Raw genomic sequence first — 16,411 nt, 5'->3', positions numbered from 1 at the left:
GCTACCAAGGATTTGAGAGACATCCTACAATGGCTACTATTTCCAGAAGACTATGTTATTCAGTGGACGAAATAAATGGCCATCCAATTTTTTTAGAAAAATAACATGTATGTGTTACATGTTTAGGATTTGCTATAAGAATCATAGAAAATATGAAGCTAACACAAGATAGGTATTTGTGTATCTGTGATAGAAGTAGTATCAGCCAAGGACATGGAGAAAATGGAACCCCTGTGCACTGTTGGTGGGAATCTAAAATGGTGTAGTCACTATGGAAAACTGTATAGAGGTTCCTCAAAAAAATTAAAAATAGAACTACTTATGATCCAGCAATCCCACTGCCAGGTTTTTATCCAAAAGAACTGAAAACAGGATCAGCTGTACTCACAAATATCTGCACTCCTATGTCCATTGCAGCATTAGTCACAATGGCCAAGAGGTGGAAACAACCTGAATGTCCATTTGTGGATTAATGGACAAAGAAAATGTGGTATATACATAAAATGGAATACTATTCAGCACCCCCAAAAGGAAATTCTGTCATATGTTAAAACATGGATGAACCTTGGGGTGCCTGGGTGGCTCAGTCGTTGAGTGTCTGCCTTCGGCTCAGGTCATGATCCCAGGGTCCTGGGATCGAGCCCCGCATCGGGCTCCCTGCTCAGTGCAGAGCCTGCTTCTCCCTCCCCCACTCCCCCTGCTTGTGTTCCCTCTCTCGCTGTGTCTCTGTCAAATAAATAAATTAAAAATCTTTAAAAAAACAAAACAAACAAAAAAACATGGATGAATCTTGAGGACATTATGCTAAGTAAAACACTCTTGTTGCTGAAGGACAAATATTGCATAATTCCACTTACATGAAGTATCTAAAGTAGTCAATCTCTTGAAGAAGAAAGCATAATGGTGACTGCCAGGGGCTGGAGGATGGGGAAATGGGGAGTTACTGTTCTATGAGTAGAGCTTCACTGATAAAAGATGAAAAAGTTCTAGAGATCTATTGTACAACAATGTGCAGCGAGTTAACACTACTGTACTACACACTTAAAAATTTGTTCAGAGATTTCATATTATGTGTTTTTTTGCCACAAGTGAAAAAAAAGAAGAAAAAATAAAGAAATACAAAGTGATACAGCCACTTTGAAACAATTTGGTAGTTTCTTACAAAGTTAAACTTGTCATACAATATGATCCAGCAATCACACTCCTGGGCATTACCAATTTCCTTCAATAGGTGAATGGATAAACAAACTGGCACATCTATTCAATGAAATATTATGTGAGAATAAAAAAGAAATGAGTTATCAAGCCACGAGAAAACATGGAAGAACCCTAAATGCATATTGCTAAGTGAAAGAACCCAGTCTGAAAAGACTGCATACTGTATGATCCTAATTACATGACATTCTGGAAAAGGCAAAACTATAAAGACATTAAGAAAACTCACTGATTGTGGGGTTCAGAGGAAGATAGAAGGATGAATAGATTAAGCATGAGGGATTTTTAGGGTGTTGAACTACTCTGTAAAGTGGATTCATGACATTAGGCTTTTGCCAAAACACAGAATTATTCAACACAGAGTGAAAATTAATATATGCAAATTTAAAAAATCATTTAGGAAGTCAGGCAATCCCAGCAAGGAATACAGACTACGTTAAAAAAATCTAACTTCATTACAAATGGATAAAACCACCTCACTGAAGGGGGGGGAGGTACTGACCTAAGTAAACCTGGAAATGAGTGAAGTCTGTAAGACTAAGGGCAAAAGAACTGAATAAACTATGGAATTTAGTTAATAACAACGTATTGACATTTGTTAATTCTAACAAATGTACCATACGTACATGTTAATAATAAGGGAATCTAAATGTGGGGTATATGGGATCTTTCTGAATTACCTGTTCAAATTTTTATGTAAATCTAAAATTATTCTAAAAAAAAAAAAAAAAAGTCCATTTATAGAAGAAAAAGCCACAGATTGGGAGAAAACACTTGCAAGGCATATATGTGATAAAGACTTGTATCCAGGCTATCAAGAACTCCCAAAACTCAACAGTAAGAAAACAACCCAATTTAGAAATGGGCAATGGATCTGAACAGACACTTCACCAAAGAAGATCTACAGATGGCAAACTGCACATGAGAAGACAATGAACACTGTCAGTCATTAGGGAAATAAATATAATTAAAACCACAACGAGATATGACTACACACTTATTACAACAGCTGAAATTAAGACTGACCAAAGCACGTGTTAGCAAACAGGTGAAGGTGGAACTCTCAGACTGCGGGATGGAATGTAAAATGGTAAAATCACTTTGGAAACATTTCACTCTTCAAAGTATTCACTCAAAGGAAGCACACGTCCATACAAAGGTTTACACAAGAATGTTCACAGGATTCTGTGTTACGTAATGGCCATAAAAATTTTCAACAATCAAAAATATCCTTTAACAGGTGAATAAACAAATTATGGTAAAACTCTACAACTGAATACTTCTCAAAAAGAGAAAGGAAATGAACTATTGCTATATGCAACAACACAGATGAACTCAATACTGAAAGAAGCCGGATCAAAAGAAAAGGTACATACTGTATGATTCCACTAATATTAAATTCTTGAAAAGTGTGAACAAATCTACGAGTGGCAGGAAGTAGATCAGGGGTTGGGGGGAGGGCACAGGAGCAGGGATTACAAAGGAATAGGAGGAAACTTTTGGGAGTGATTGCCATGTTCATCATCCCGACAGAGGTGATGCTTTCTTGGGTGTACAGATGTCAAAACTTACCAGATTATACACTTTAAATATGTGAGGTTTACAGTATATCGGTGAGATTTCAATAAAGTGGTTAAATATTCTAATGGAGTGATAAATAAGGTGGTGAGAGGAAGAATAAGTAGAGCAAGATTTTCTGCTTATCAAAGGAAGAAAATGGAGGGTTGAAATTCCAAAGGACCTTAAATCAGTATAGATCTTCTTCAACATGATGGGTTTACATCCCAATAAACCCATCATAAACTGAAAATACTGTAAGTCAAAAACGCATTTAATATGCCTCACCTACTGAACATCACAGCTTAGCCTACTCTACCTTAAATGCTCGGAACACTTACACTAGCCTCCAGTTGGGCAAAATCATCTAACACAAAGCCTATTTTTAAATGAAGTGTTGAATACCTCATGTAATTTACTGAATACTATACTGAAAGTGAGAAACAGAAGTTTGTCTGGGTAAAGGATGGTTGTCAGGATATCAGCTGTTTACTTGTGACCGCGGGGCCGCGTGGGAGCTGCGGGGTTGCCGCTGCCCAACATCAGAAAAGAGTGTTGGACTGCATATTGCTAGCCCAGGAAAAGATCAAAATACAAAATATGTTAAAAAAAAATCAAAATTCAAAGTATGGTTTGTACTGAATGCAGGTTGTTTTAGCACCACAGTGAAGTCAAAAAACCCTAAGTCAAACCATCGTACATCAGCGATCATCTGCATTATTTAAAGTGCTCGCCTGCAAACCGCTACCGGTCCGTGACATAAGGAACTTGCACAGGGAGTAAGTCAACGACCTCCCTAAGCACACTGTTTCGTTCAGCTGATATTTTTTCCATAATCAACATCTCTCAATAAGAAAAGCAATATATTGATGAACACTCTGGCATGCGCTCCTCATCTAATCCCTGACCTGTAACAAACAGTGCACAGAAGACTGGCATTAGTCTACAGACACATTTTGAGGAGCACTGCCTAGATCACAAGCAGGTATTTTTTTTAAGCTCTCAAAGCCTATCTTCATCTCTATGATGATAAATAGTAATAACTGTTCCGAACACCTCAAATAATAGTCTGATGCTCTAAAGAGCAATTAAGCTCGCAAACAGCAGGTACCAATTAATTACGGGTCACTGCATTATGTAGAAAGTCTTCTGAAATAAAGCAATATGTAAAAGTAAAATGACATTTTTTATTTGTTCAGAATGCTTGTTTTTAGTTAACTGAAATTAAAAATGGTTTGTTTTCCAGTGAAGTTAACACCCAAAACTATTAACTTCAATATTAAAAGTCTGTAACAAAAATGGACCTATATTTAATCTCAGCTGATACCTGAATAGCTATATATACACTATGCAATGACATCGATTCTTTTTAACGAAGCACAGCCTCCCGATTAGACACAGAAGTGCAGAAGTAACAGTGTTACTTTCATTTTTTCCCACTCGAGTAAAAGATTTTAATCTCTAGAATTCATAAACTCAAAACTGTTGACACAATTTTAATTATTTTTTCTTGTTCATGTCTGAAGAGGAGCTTTCTCTAAGAAATTTTGTATTTTATAATCTTTCCTTTGAAATAGAAGAAAGATATGGAATCTCCTGAGTTATATATGCAGCTCATACATTCTTTAAAAGTTATTTTTTAAAATATTACAAATTAATCATATATATCCATAAAACACATCCTTGTTATTCATATATTCCTTTAAGCAACATTCAAGTAGATTTGTGCTTTGTACGTTTACATTACTTTAGAGCTTATTTTTAGCTTTCAATAAAACTGTGTATCTATAAAGGTTTCTCAAATATTTAATAAATGAGGCAAAACAGCCATTATGAAAATATAAACTGCTATTAGAGCTTTTTCATCTCTCATTTTTTATGCATTTCCTGTCGACCATGTCATTTCCTGTTCTGCAGGGAAGCGGGTATATTTTCATCTCTGTAAGCCCAACATGCTGCTTTCTCAGCATAGCAAAACAGTCAGTACAGCGCAGGTATTCTGAACACACAGTATTCACTTGGCCGCATCTGGGGTAGCAGTAGAATCTCAGAGTGTTGGTTATTTCAACTGCAGGACCACCTTAAAACACAAAGTCGGGGGTGGGGGATGGGAATCAGGTTATTCCAGAATGATGCCCGTATCTGCTTAATGAAATGCTTTGAAATCTCTGAAGACAGGAGAACTGATAACAAGCAAGTACAATGCACAGTAACTGATGATGCATGCCTGCCGGGATTCATGGTTCAGACTCAATTAACATTTATATGAGGCTCTACCACACACTCCCTAAGACATTTAGCCCCATCCAAAAGCAAGCCAGTCTACCAGTGTGGCTACTAGGCATGTGGACCAATCATCATGGCACTAAAATGACTGAGTAACTGCAAAGTACGGACGGAAGCTGAATATACCAGGGTTTCAAAAAGGTAGAGCCGGGGGGCACCCGGGTGGCCCAGTCGGTTGAGCATCTGCCTTTGGCTCAGGTCATGATCCCGGAATCCTGGAATGGAGTCCTGCATTGGGAATCCCTGCTCAGCGGGGAGTCTGCTTCTCCCCCTCCCTCTGCCACTCCCCCCTGCTCATGCACTCACGCACACGCGCTCTCTCTCTCTCTTTCTCTTTCAGAGTAAATACATAAATAAATAAAATCTAAAAGAAAAAAAAAAAGATAGAGCAGAGGCACTGGGTGGCTCAATCAGTTAAGCATCCGACTCTTGATCTCAGCTCAGGTCTTGATCTCAGGGTGGTGAGTTCAGGCCCTGCACTGGGCTCCACGCTGGGCATGGAGACTACTTTAAAAAGAAAAAAAAGGTAGAGCCAAGAAGGTTGGTCAGGGGCAAGAGAAGTTGGTTAGAATATCTGACATTGATCACTGGAAAACAGATTACTAGAACAAACGCTGAGAAATCTTTTTTTTTTTTTTTAATTTAATTTATTTATTTGACAGAGACAGAGAGCACAAGCAGGGGGAGCGGCAGGCAGATGGAGAGGGAGAAGCAGGCTCTCTGCTGAGCAGGGAGCCCAATGCAGGACTCGATCCCAGAACTCTGGGATCATGACCCGAGCCTAAAGCAGACACCTAACAGACTGAGCCACCCAGGCGCCCAATGCTGAGCAATCATGAAAGGAACACACGTATACAGAGACAGTTATTTTTATTTCTTTCTGACAGCAGCAGTTTCTATTGTTTAAATATGATTTTTCTCATTAAATAAACACCGAGAATGGTTCCTGTTAGTCAATCCTTTGTATACATAAAATTTTTAGTCACTCATTAGTTTCACCTGATTTTGTCATAACTACAAGCCATATTTTGTCTCCTGTACTTAGAGGATTATAAAAGCAATTCTATTTGTGCAGTTACAACTTTTTTTTTTTTAAAGATTTTGTTTATTTATTTGACAGAGAGAGAGAGAGCACAAGCAGGGGGAGCAGCAGAGGGAGAAGCAGGCTCCCCACTGAGCAGGGAGCCCGATGTGGGGCTCGATCCCAGGACCCTGGGATCATGACCCAAGCCAAAGGCAGATGTTTAACCAACTTAGCCACTCAGGCGCCCCTTATCCGTGCATTTAAATAAGACACTGTTTTCTTTAAAATCATAACTATACATAATAATCATAAAAACACTTCAGGATCAACTGATTTCATAGCCCCAGGTAAAAGTTTTATTTTTTTTAAGTAAAAATTTTATTTTTATCATTAATGAGGACTGAGGCAAAAAAATCTAGCTGTTAGAAGAGCACTATTATTCTATCAAAAATAACTCCTTGATAAATTATGCTCAAAACTAAGTAGTTAAAATTACAAGTAATAATTAAATATCTAAAACTAGAGATGTAGAACATATCAACAAGGTATTTTCTGTGCTTAACATAAAATATCAGGAATAAAAGAAATATGAAAAGTCAATTACGAGTTTTTCTTCTATTGTTCTAAGGATATCAATCAAAACTTAAACATTTTAAACACACAACAAAATTAAAACAAATACCTTATTAGCTGCTTCCAAGGAATTTATTAGATTCTGCAGCTCTTCTTTACTCATTTCAACAGAATATGGTTTGACTTCACCATTTTCTTTTATGTCTAGATGAAGGTTTAAAAGTGGCATTTGTAAAGTAGCAATCTTGTCACTAGACAGTGCAAGCTGTTTAAAATGAGGAAAACAGTAATTAATAAGTAGTAAAAAAGACTACATTAAATATGCATCAGAGCTTATTAACAATACATCTTAAGAAAAGAATACTCCTGTTTGCTGTCAAGTACAGGAAAAGGTGGAAGAAATAAAGAAACCCATGCCAAACCAACACATATATGAAGAACAGACTGAGAAAGGAGGATGACAGGGAGGAAGACGACTAGGGAAAAAAGGACAAACAGTCCAAAGTTTGTAGTAGAAGCAGAAATCCAGAGCAGAGTTATGGCTGGGAAAGGAAGTACTGAATGGGTCCAATGCATCACGAAACCAAGACTTCTTAAAGCTTAAAGAAGTGTGAAGATACCAAGAGGATGAAAGTCCATGTACAAAGATAAAACTAAAAACACTGGTAAACCCTGTGCAATGAAGATACTTAATTTACAATCAGCTAATTCTCTATTAAATTATTGATAAACATGTTATCAAGATACCACTTTCAATTAGAGCCACTCAGCAAAAACACTCAACATTTACTCCACCTCCTATTTTCTGTCTAGAGAGAATCCTAGAGGAAACAGAAGAACCAAATATTTATGATATTAATAATTTTTGAAACAAGCACCATAGCTTCATTGGCAGATGGCAAAGGGAAAATTAATTTTCCTGGAATCTTCGCTAAAAAACTCCACAATACCTGAATCTTCAAAGTGTTACTACTTGCAAAAATTTACTTGTACCATTCATTACTTGTACAATGATTGGTAAGGAACTACTTCCCTAACAAACATCCTCGGAGGCACACACTACAGAATTGAATCCTCACATACCTCCTTCATTCTCTCTTAAAAAACCAGGACTCATAATATCTGAGCTTTGGAAGTATCAAAGATGGTCTACCGTATAGATAATTCTCCTCCTCGGTGTCTCCAGTAACTGCTTTCTCAGTCTATGTTTGAGTATGACCAATGATGAACATGCTACCTCAAGAAGAGGTTAAAATAATCTTCAGATACTGAAAGGTGTAAAAAAGTTCTCCTTAAGTTGAACGTGAACTCATCTTATTGCAAACTATATACCTTAGACCTTACCCTTTGTCCCAGACTCTGAAGCCACAGAGCATATATCAATTACCTCATCCATACAGATGACTTTTAGTCCTTTAAGGATAACTATAATTTTTCTAATAAAGTTTTTCTTTTCTGGATAGATGGTCTCAAGTGTTTCAAAAAACCTTCATGTACCACGATTTTAAGTTCCTGTTCATTCTTTTTTGGTTTGGCTCCAATTTGTTTAAGTATCTCTTATATTTGGCAGCCAAAAGTAAAAGTACTACTAAATTAAATTAACTAAAAAGATTTAATGAATGAAAACAGAATTAGAATTACCCATTGCTTGAAACACTGCATTTCTACTAACAAAACAAGACTGAATCACCATACTGCTGACTCAGGTCACATTTGGCAAATCAAAACAACTAAATATTTTTCATACAAATTACTTTTGGCATATCTCTCATATCTTTTATATTAAATTGGTTTTATTTAAATAAAAACCCTTTACCTAGGTTATCTCTGCTCAGTTTATTTTGTTTCATTTGGTCCATCACTGTAATTTGCTGTAAAATAATTTTAAACTTTGACTGTATTATATTAATATTTAACACATCGCAGATCTGATGAGCATATGAGCATAATATGCATGAAAGAATATTTGTTAAAGTTTGGGCCCAAACCAGAATCACAGAGACCTCCTTTCTGGCTAACACAAATTCATCTGGTTTTGGTTATTAACCCAGCTATGACCCAAATAACTATATGATTTGTCCACACTTTTCTCCACTTTATCCACAAAGACAATATGAGGCACTTATCATGCTGAAAAGAAGAAACAACAATGTGTTTCAACACAACCTCCTCATCTAGGTCTAGGTACCCTATATAGCATGGAAAGTTGGTCTGAAATTGTTCTTTATGAATCCTACTGATCATGAGTCTCTTTTCAAAATGTTTTTTAAGTGCTCTTTTAATAGCACATTACAGATTTAACCCTGGAGGCAGAATCGTATTTACCAATCTCAGGAAGACTATAAAGTCTAGAAACTTCTAGCCAAAAATAGATGTTGAATACATACTACTCCACTACTTAAGACATTTAATGATTCACAGCTCTAGTTAATTAAATTATCAATGTAGTGTTTTTACATATTATGTGGATGTTTGTACTGTACTAAGTTAACGTAAAAATACAATTTTTTGACAATGTATTCTTAAAATAACAGAAATTTTAGATGTATATTATGAAGAATAAGCATTTCTATTCAAAAAATGAGATAAAAAACATACATGCCCATAAAAAGATTCTCACCTTTAACTGCCAATCAAAATCCTGTAGCTGTGCAGAAGAAATATCAACTATTTCTTCTAACAGAGCCTGCTTGATTTCATCTTTCCTACTTTTCAAGCATTTCATGACAGCTTGTTGATGAAATGAATTCAACTGATTCAACTGCTGAAATATCTATGAAAATAAACAGAAAATAAGCGAAAGGGTCTTTGTTTAAAATGTACACACACAGCTCCACTCCCCTTTCATAAAACCTTTAAAATGACAGTTAAAAAAAATATATTTCTGTCTCTATGAAGAGAATAAGATGAGAATGCATAACTAACAACCAAGAGATTTTCCTTTTTAAGATTTTATTTATTTATTTGACAGAGAGAGACACAGCGAGAGAAGGAACACAAGCAAAGGGAGTGAGAGAGGGAGAAGCAGGCCTCCTGCTGAGCAGGGAGCCCGATGTGGGGCTCGATCCCAGGACCCTGGGATCATGACCTGAGCCGAAGACAGATACTTAACCGACTGAGCCACCCAGGTGCCCCTGTATCTGGACTCTTAATTCTGCTCCGTTAGTTTGTCTATATTTCTCAGTACTACACTGTCTTAATTACTGTAGAATTAAAGCTATGTTACATAAAGTCTTGATATTTGGCAGTAGAAGACCTTTAACTTCATGTTTCTCCAAGATTGCTTTGGCTATTCTAGGTCCTCTGTATTTTCATGTACACTTTAAAATCAGCTTGTCAATTTCAACCAAAAAACCTGCTGGACTGCCCCCACATTGGGCTCCCTGCTCAGTGGGGAGCCTGCTTCTCCCTCTCCTGCACCCCCCGTCTGTCAGTGCTCTTTCTCGCTCTGTCAAATAAATAAATAAAATCTTAAAAAAAAAAGTCCAGATACATACATATACAGTGACCTGATTTACAACAAAGGCTGCACAGAAATTCTATGGGAGCAAGGATGGTCATTTCAATAAACACTACTGGGTCAGTTGGCTATTGACGTGAAAAAATGTGAACTCGACCCTTACTCCACACACAAATATTAATTCAAAATGCATCAGTAACATAAATGTGAGAGCTTCTACAAGAAAACGAACAAACACATCTTCATGACTTCGGCACAAATATTTCTTAAACATGATTTTAATAGCACTAACCACCAAAAGAAATACTGACAAAGCTGGACTTGATTAAAACTCAGAACTTCTGTTCACAAAAAGACACCATTAAGAGTGAAAAGGCAAGCCACATAATGAGAGAAGATATTTAAAATACATATATCTAACAAAGAACTCCCACCCAGAATACCATCCAAATCAAAATGAACATATATAACTACATTTTTTTTTAAAGTAGGCAACCTATACAAACATGCCAAAATAATTTTTGACCAAGGTACAAAAGCAATTCAATGGAAGGATACTCCATGACCCTATAATTTCATGTCAAGATGTCTATCCAAGAAAAGTTGGCTAATATGTGGACAAGGAGACATGTACAAAATATTTGTAGAAGTACTATACATTAAAGAGGCAATGATCTAATAGTTCATCAGGAGGGGGCCGGAAAAATAAGTCCTGCTAATTCCTATCATCAAATACTGTAAGAGTTAAAATACAGGAACCAGATCTACATTTACCAACACTGATAAGTCTAAAACACAACATTCCATAAAAAAATTACAAAGGGATACATGTTATCATTCACAAGTTACATGTTTAGCTCAAATAATTGTATATATTGCTTACAATGTAAATAGTCATACAATATAGACTACAAAACATGTACACCAACTTCACAAGTGGTGATCTCTTGGGGAAGGGTGGCATGCCCAGGTGGTATTTAGGTATATCTGTAATGTCTTGTTTCTAAAACAAACACACAAACCTGTAATGCATAAAGATGTTAACAACTGTTTAATTGTGATAATGGGAGTGTAGGTGTCAGTTATATAACTTTTAGTTTTCTTCTACATGATTTAAATGTGTCACAATTTTAAAAACACAAACAACCAAAACTATAAAAAAAAAAGAACTTCCATAATCAGATTTGCCTACTCATAATTATGAGGTTTTTGTTGTAATATATACTTATTGGGGGGTGCCTGGGTGGCTGTCAGTTAAGCATCTGCCTTCACATGATCCCAGGGTCCTGGGATTCAGCCAAATCAGGCTCCCTGCTCAACCGGGAGTCTGCTTCTCCCTCTCCCTCTGCCCTTTCCCTCCCCCACCCCAACCCCCATTCCTGATCTCTCATGTTCTCTCTCTCTCTCTCTCTCTCTCAAATAAATGAATAAAATATTTTTAAAAATGTATATATATATGTGTGTGTATATATATATACATATACATGTGTATATATATATACATATACACTTACTGATGATGGTTCTTGTATAATATAGTGCCCTAAAGACCAACTTAAGAAAAACCTGAAAACAATTTATTATTTATTATAAGGTACAGAAAATTGGAGTGAAGTTACCTCTTCATCAGATAAATTTTTACCAACTACAGCTTTGAAAAATTTGGTAATATCTTCTAGAACATTCTTCCATTCTGTTGAATCCCAAACACTGTGATAATCCTGGTGGAGAGGATAAGCTCGGCCACAAATGCCATCAATTATTTTGTGAAGAAGCTAGAGAGAAAAGGAAATAAATGAATTACAAGTAAACTTATAAAAAAGATTTATCTTCCTTGTAGGAAACAAATATAGTGGGGACAAGCTCATGTTATCTACAAAAGCAGCAGAGGTTGAAATATAACTATTTTTAACAGTATTCACATTAATTAAAAATTAAAGCTCCAATAAACATCCCAGACTTTCTATAATTTTGTCCACCTTCAGGAGCTAAAATAATTTCATAGATACACTGTTGTTTCCCCAATATTCATGAAAGGAAGATGGTGAATATAAAGGTTTCACCTTGGTATTACTTAGACATTGTACTTATACCAATAATCTAAAAAAAGTATGACTTTTAGACTAAAGGTATTTTTTACCATAGATCGACAAACTTCATTTCCCTTTACTTCCATTTTCACAGCATTCATACTCACTTCTTTTGGTCCACTCCAAGAAAGCAGTCAGTACCTTTCTTTTTCTTTTGTACATTCCTTTATCTCTACCCTACCTTAGCATCAGCAATGGAAGTCCTAACACATATATAACTGAACATAGTTATTAAACTGAATTTTGGAATAAAACTGTCTAGTTTGAATCCTAGTTCCACCACTTAACTAGTTTTATCAAGTTATTCAAATGGTCTGTGCCTGTTTCCTCATGTATAAAATGAGAATATCATCTACCCCCATAATGTTGTAAGGATTAAATGAGTACATGCACATTTACTTGGCACATTCCTAGCATGTATAAAACACTTAAACATTGCTAGCCATTGTCATACTTCTTCTTCTTATTATTATCACTATTATCACCACTACCACCACCACTACTACTTCTGGTATTATGTTCCATGTCGTTAACATACATTAAGTGAGTGCCTACTATACCAGCACTATACTAGATAAATTATTAATATGGTTTTCTCTCCCAGGGAATATTTGTGTCCTGTAAAAAGAGTATCTGAATCCATATAATTTGGAAATGAATTTAAGCAACAAGTCTTCCAACTCTTTCCCCTGAACCATATTCTACTCCATTTTAAGCAATAACTCTTTCTCTATAACACCACACATATCAGAATAGAAATGAGAAACTGGTAACCCCACTTCCAAATAATGGCTAATGCACTATGTGAACAGACTTTTTATTTACCATAAGTCAACAAACATTCTCAATTTGAAATTCATTCAAAATTCTCTACACAAACTGCCCCCGGGCTAAAGCCAAACCCAGAACTCTAACTAAAAAATAAAAGTGTCACCTTTTTGGATGTAAATGTTTTTATTCATTCATTTATCCATTCATTTATAAATGTTTGTATTCATATATACAAATATGTAATGAGCACCTTAGCCAATTGTTAAACAAGTTAATGGAAATACAAAGCAAAAATAGCCATAATAACTACCATTTATGAAGCCCGAACTGAGTACCAAGCACTGTGCTCATCCTCACTACAACCCCATGAGGTAAGTATTGTTATTATCCCCATTTCACAAATGAGAAACTGAGGATAAACAAGATTAAGTTTCTACCATATCAGAGCTTTAGTCCACTAGAGAAAGACAAACATACAAATACGTAAATGCAATTTAGAATGACTGGAGCTATATTATAAGTTTACAGAAGATACAAAGGAGCACAGACAGGAAGCAGGGAAAGGGCTGTTTTAAAAGGATGAGTAGCTGGCCATCGAAACAGAAGAGAAGGGCATTTCTAGTCACAAGCAACAGCATATGCACAGAATGGAAGTGTAAAATCACTTGTTCAGTTTGAAAAAAGACAGGATATAAGGCTGGAGAGGTGAGTGGAGGCCAAATCATAAAAGGCGCTGTTTGCAGTGTCTAGGCTCTTTAATTATTTCCACAGGGAAGAAATCTATTCACATATTTGCATTATTTTTCCATAAATCTGCTAACAAGTTGGGAGATAAAAGGAAAGAAAAGGAAAAGAGAGATGGTGAGACCAAAGGCCCCCTGCCCTCAGTTTACCAGGAAGAAATCAGGGGGGCCTAAATAATTGAGGACACTCAAAATGGAGGCAGTACAGAGGTAAAAGAGACGTGAAAAGGAGGAGGAACCAAGGATGATACTCAAGATTTTAGGTTGAGTGGCTGGGTAAATGGTGGTCCCCTAAATCAAAAATGAAGTTACAACCACAGGAAGAGTGGTTCTGGGGGGGGAAACGAGTAGTTCAGCCAAGGACACACTGAATTTGAGATACCTGGAGTGTGTCTCAGCAGAAGCCTGACACTCAGGGATGAGATCTTTGGCTGGATGCAGACACCTAGGTGTCATCAACCTACATGGTGGGAAAGGTTATGGGCCTTATCTAAGAAGTAGACAGAATGAAGACAGGGGCAGAAGGCTGATACAAAGACTCACGATCAACAGATCTGACCACATGTTCCACCTTTACCACTTACTAGTTTGACACCTCAGGCACATTTCTCAAACTCTCTGCTGACATTTCCGTTTCTGAACTGGTAAAATCACAGAAAAGAGTTAAGACAGGTTTTTTTGATCCTGATAAGAATTAAGTAAGTCTATTCTCTTCTCTCTCCCCCACACTTTCCCACTGTAAATGGAATCAAGGAAAAAAGACGACCTAAATGTGGGGCTTATAAAAGCTGCCTACCACAAACCCCTCTATCACATTATGTAGGCGAAGCCCCCACTCCCACCCTTCACCCATTGTGAATGGAACAGAATTGGGACTTACTCAGTGATGCCTATCACTGACACTAAAGGCCAGCCCACCAAAGCTTGGCATCCAGAGAACTGCCCCATGGTTGGGCAGATTTTAATATGCATTAATTCCTTCCCTCAGTGAACACTGATTAAGAACCCACCTTGAGCCAGACACAACTCTCCAGAACTAAAGATAAGGTATCTACCCTGAAGGAGTTCAGAAGAGACCAGAGGCAAGCCAACCAGTCAAGAAGTTGTGTAATGAGACCTGAATTGCTGTGGGACAGAGGAGGAGGAGTAAACATATTTATGTATTAATTACAATACAATGAATCAGTAGACTGACTTCTGAGGACAAACAGAACCACAGCTCCCAGAGCTAATAATGAAGTTCCATTTTGCACATGTTGCTTTCTTTTAGGGACAGGCAAATTTCCTTCAGGTCTTTCCTTCTTTTCAGGGGGGGAAAAACCCACTTCTCAGTCAGATTTTTCTCTTACAGCAACCACTGGGTTTTCTCCTCCTCTCACAGTTCAGTCAAGGTACTTATTAGATGTAATTACTGTCTCCATGTTTGATTTTTCAAACTCAAAACTGCCAGTGCCTTTGGTACTGTGGCTAAACACACAAGCAAGGCATATAAAGACTTGAGCCACCTGACTTCCTACTAAACTGTCTAGCCTTAGTCTCCCTGCTCTGCTCACTCAAATCTCAGCCTCTAAAAATTACAGGTCCTGAAACCTGTAGAGGCTGGTTTCCTTCCTCTAGCTTCGTAGCTGCTATTCCTCTGCCTAAAACACTCTCTTCCTTCCAGACTGTCTGGTTCCTACTCATCCTTCAGAACTCAACCTAGAAATTTAGATGTTCCTCTTCTGCAAAGCCTCTCCCTGCCCCCTCGAATCTGGGGTGCTACCTGTCCCACGAGCTCATTACTGGTTAATTCAGTTTGGTTCCCTTATTGGATAGCAAGCTCCACAGGGGCACAGGCTGTATCTCATTCACCATTTCACCTTATGCCATATGGGCACTCAGCACAAGGCAAACTTCAGTGCAAAGCTGGCCGGACGAATGAACAAAGCTGCTTTTCCCAGATCCTCACGGCCAAGTTCCTTCCCAGGCTCCGGGTGTCAGTGTATATGGCACCTCTTGAGGGAGAGGCTACCTTATACCACGCTACCTAAAGTAAGTCGCCCAGTTATTGGTAGCACTTACCAATTTTTTTTCTGTCGCCCTCAAGGGGGCAGGGTATACTTCTCTAGGTCACCAGCTCGTCCCCAGCACCTAGCACTGTGCCTAGTGCACAGGCACGGTGAAGGTGTGTACTGTATGAATGAATGAGAGGCTGCAAACCACTGGCTCCACGTTGTAAGATTTCAAATACTACGGTGGCGACTTCGCTCCCCAGCCCAGTCACCGGGTCGCGCGGGCCGCGCTTGGGAGCTGATGGGCCGACCCCACCGGGTGCGAGCATGACCGGCCGCAAGTCAGCTCGAAAAGCCCCTCGAGGGGCAGCTCCAAGGAGGGGCGCGGAGGTGGCGCCAAAAGCCTCGCCTCCTCAGCGCTCCAGGGGACGAAAGGGGCCGGACCCCGGACATCACGCCCATAGCCCCGTCCCTGCCCCGGGCAGCCCGGGTGAGCCCAGCGAAGACGTCTCGATCACACCGGGCCGGACCTGCAGCTCGGGCTGTGCCAGAGCCCCGCCTGCCACGCCGCCTGCGCTCGCCTCACCTGCGGGCCCAGCTCGGCTGGAATTTTCTGCAGCTGCCACAAGGGCGTCCCCTCTTCCGGCTCCATCCTAGTACGAAGCAGGAACCTCGGTCACATGACAAGGCCCGGTGGCGCC

At 38.2% G+C, this 16,411-nt stretch overlaps 1 protein-coding gene across 1 annotated transcript; it reads right to left on the bottom strand.

Moving 5' to 3' along the window:
• Positions 1-4,196: 4,196 nt before the first annotated feature.
• On the bottom strand, positions 4,197-16,404 carry COMMD8 (COMM domain containing 8). Its single transcript, XM_035005043.1, has 5 exons — positions 16,297-16,404; positions 11,735-11,890; positions 9,276-9,428; positions 6,765-6,920; positions 4,197-4,852 (listed from the first exon to the last, which is right to left on the bottom strand). The coding sequence occupies exons 1-5, from the start codon at positions 16,360-16,362 to the stop codon at positions 4,832-4,834; spliced, it is 552 nt and encodes a 183-aa protein (XP_034860934.1). The 5' UTR covers positions 16,363-16,404; the 3' UTR covers positions 4,197-4,831.
• Positions 16,405-16,411: the final 7 nt, after the last annotated feature.

This window comes from Mirounga leonina, unplaced genomic scaffold (assembly GCF_011800145.1).
Source record: "Mirounga leonina isolate KUSES-001 unplaced genomic scaffold, KU_Mleo_1.0 Mir_129, whole genome shotgun sequence".
Lineage (NCBI taxonomy): Eukaryota > Metazoa > Chordata > Mammalia > Carnivora > Phocidae > Mirounga > Mirounga leonina.
This window is presented reverse-complemented; position numbering and strand designations above follow the sequence as displayed.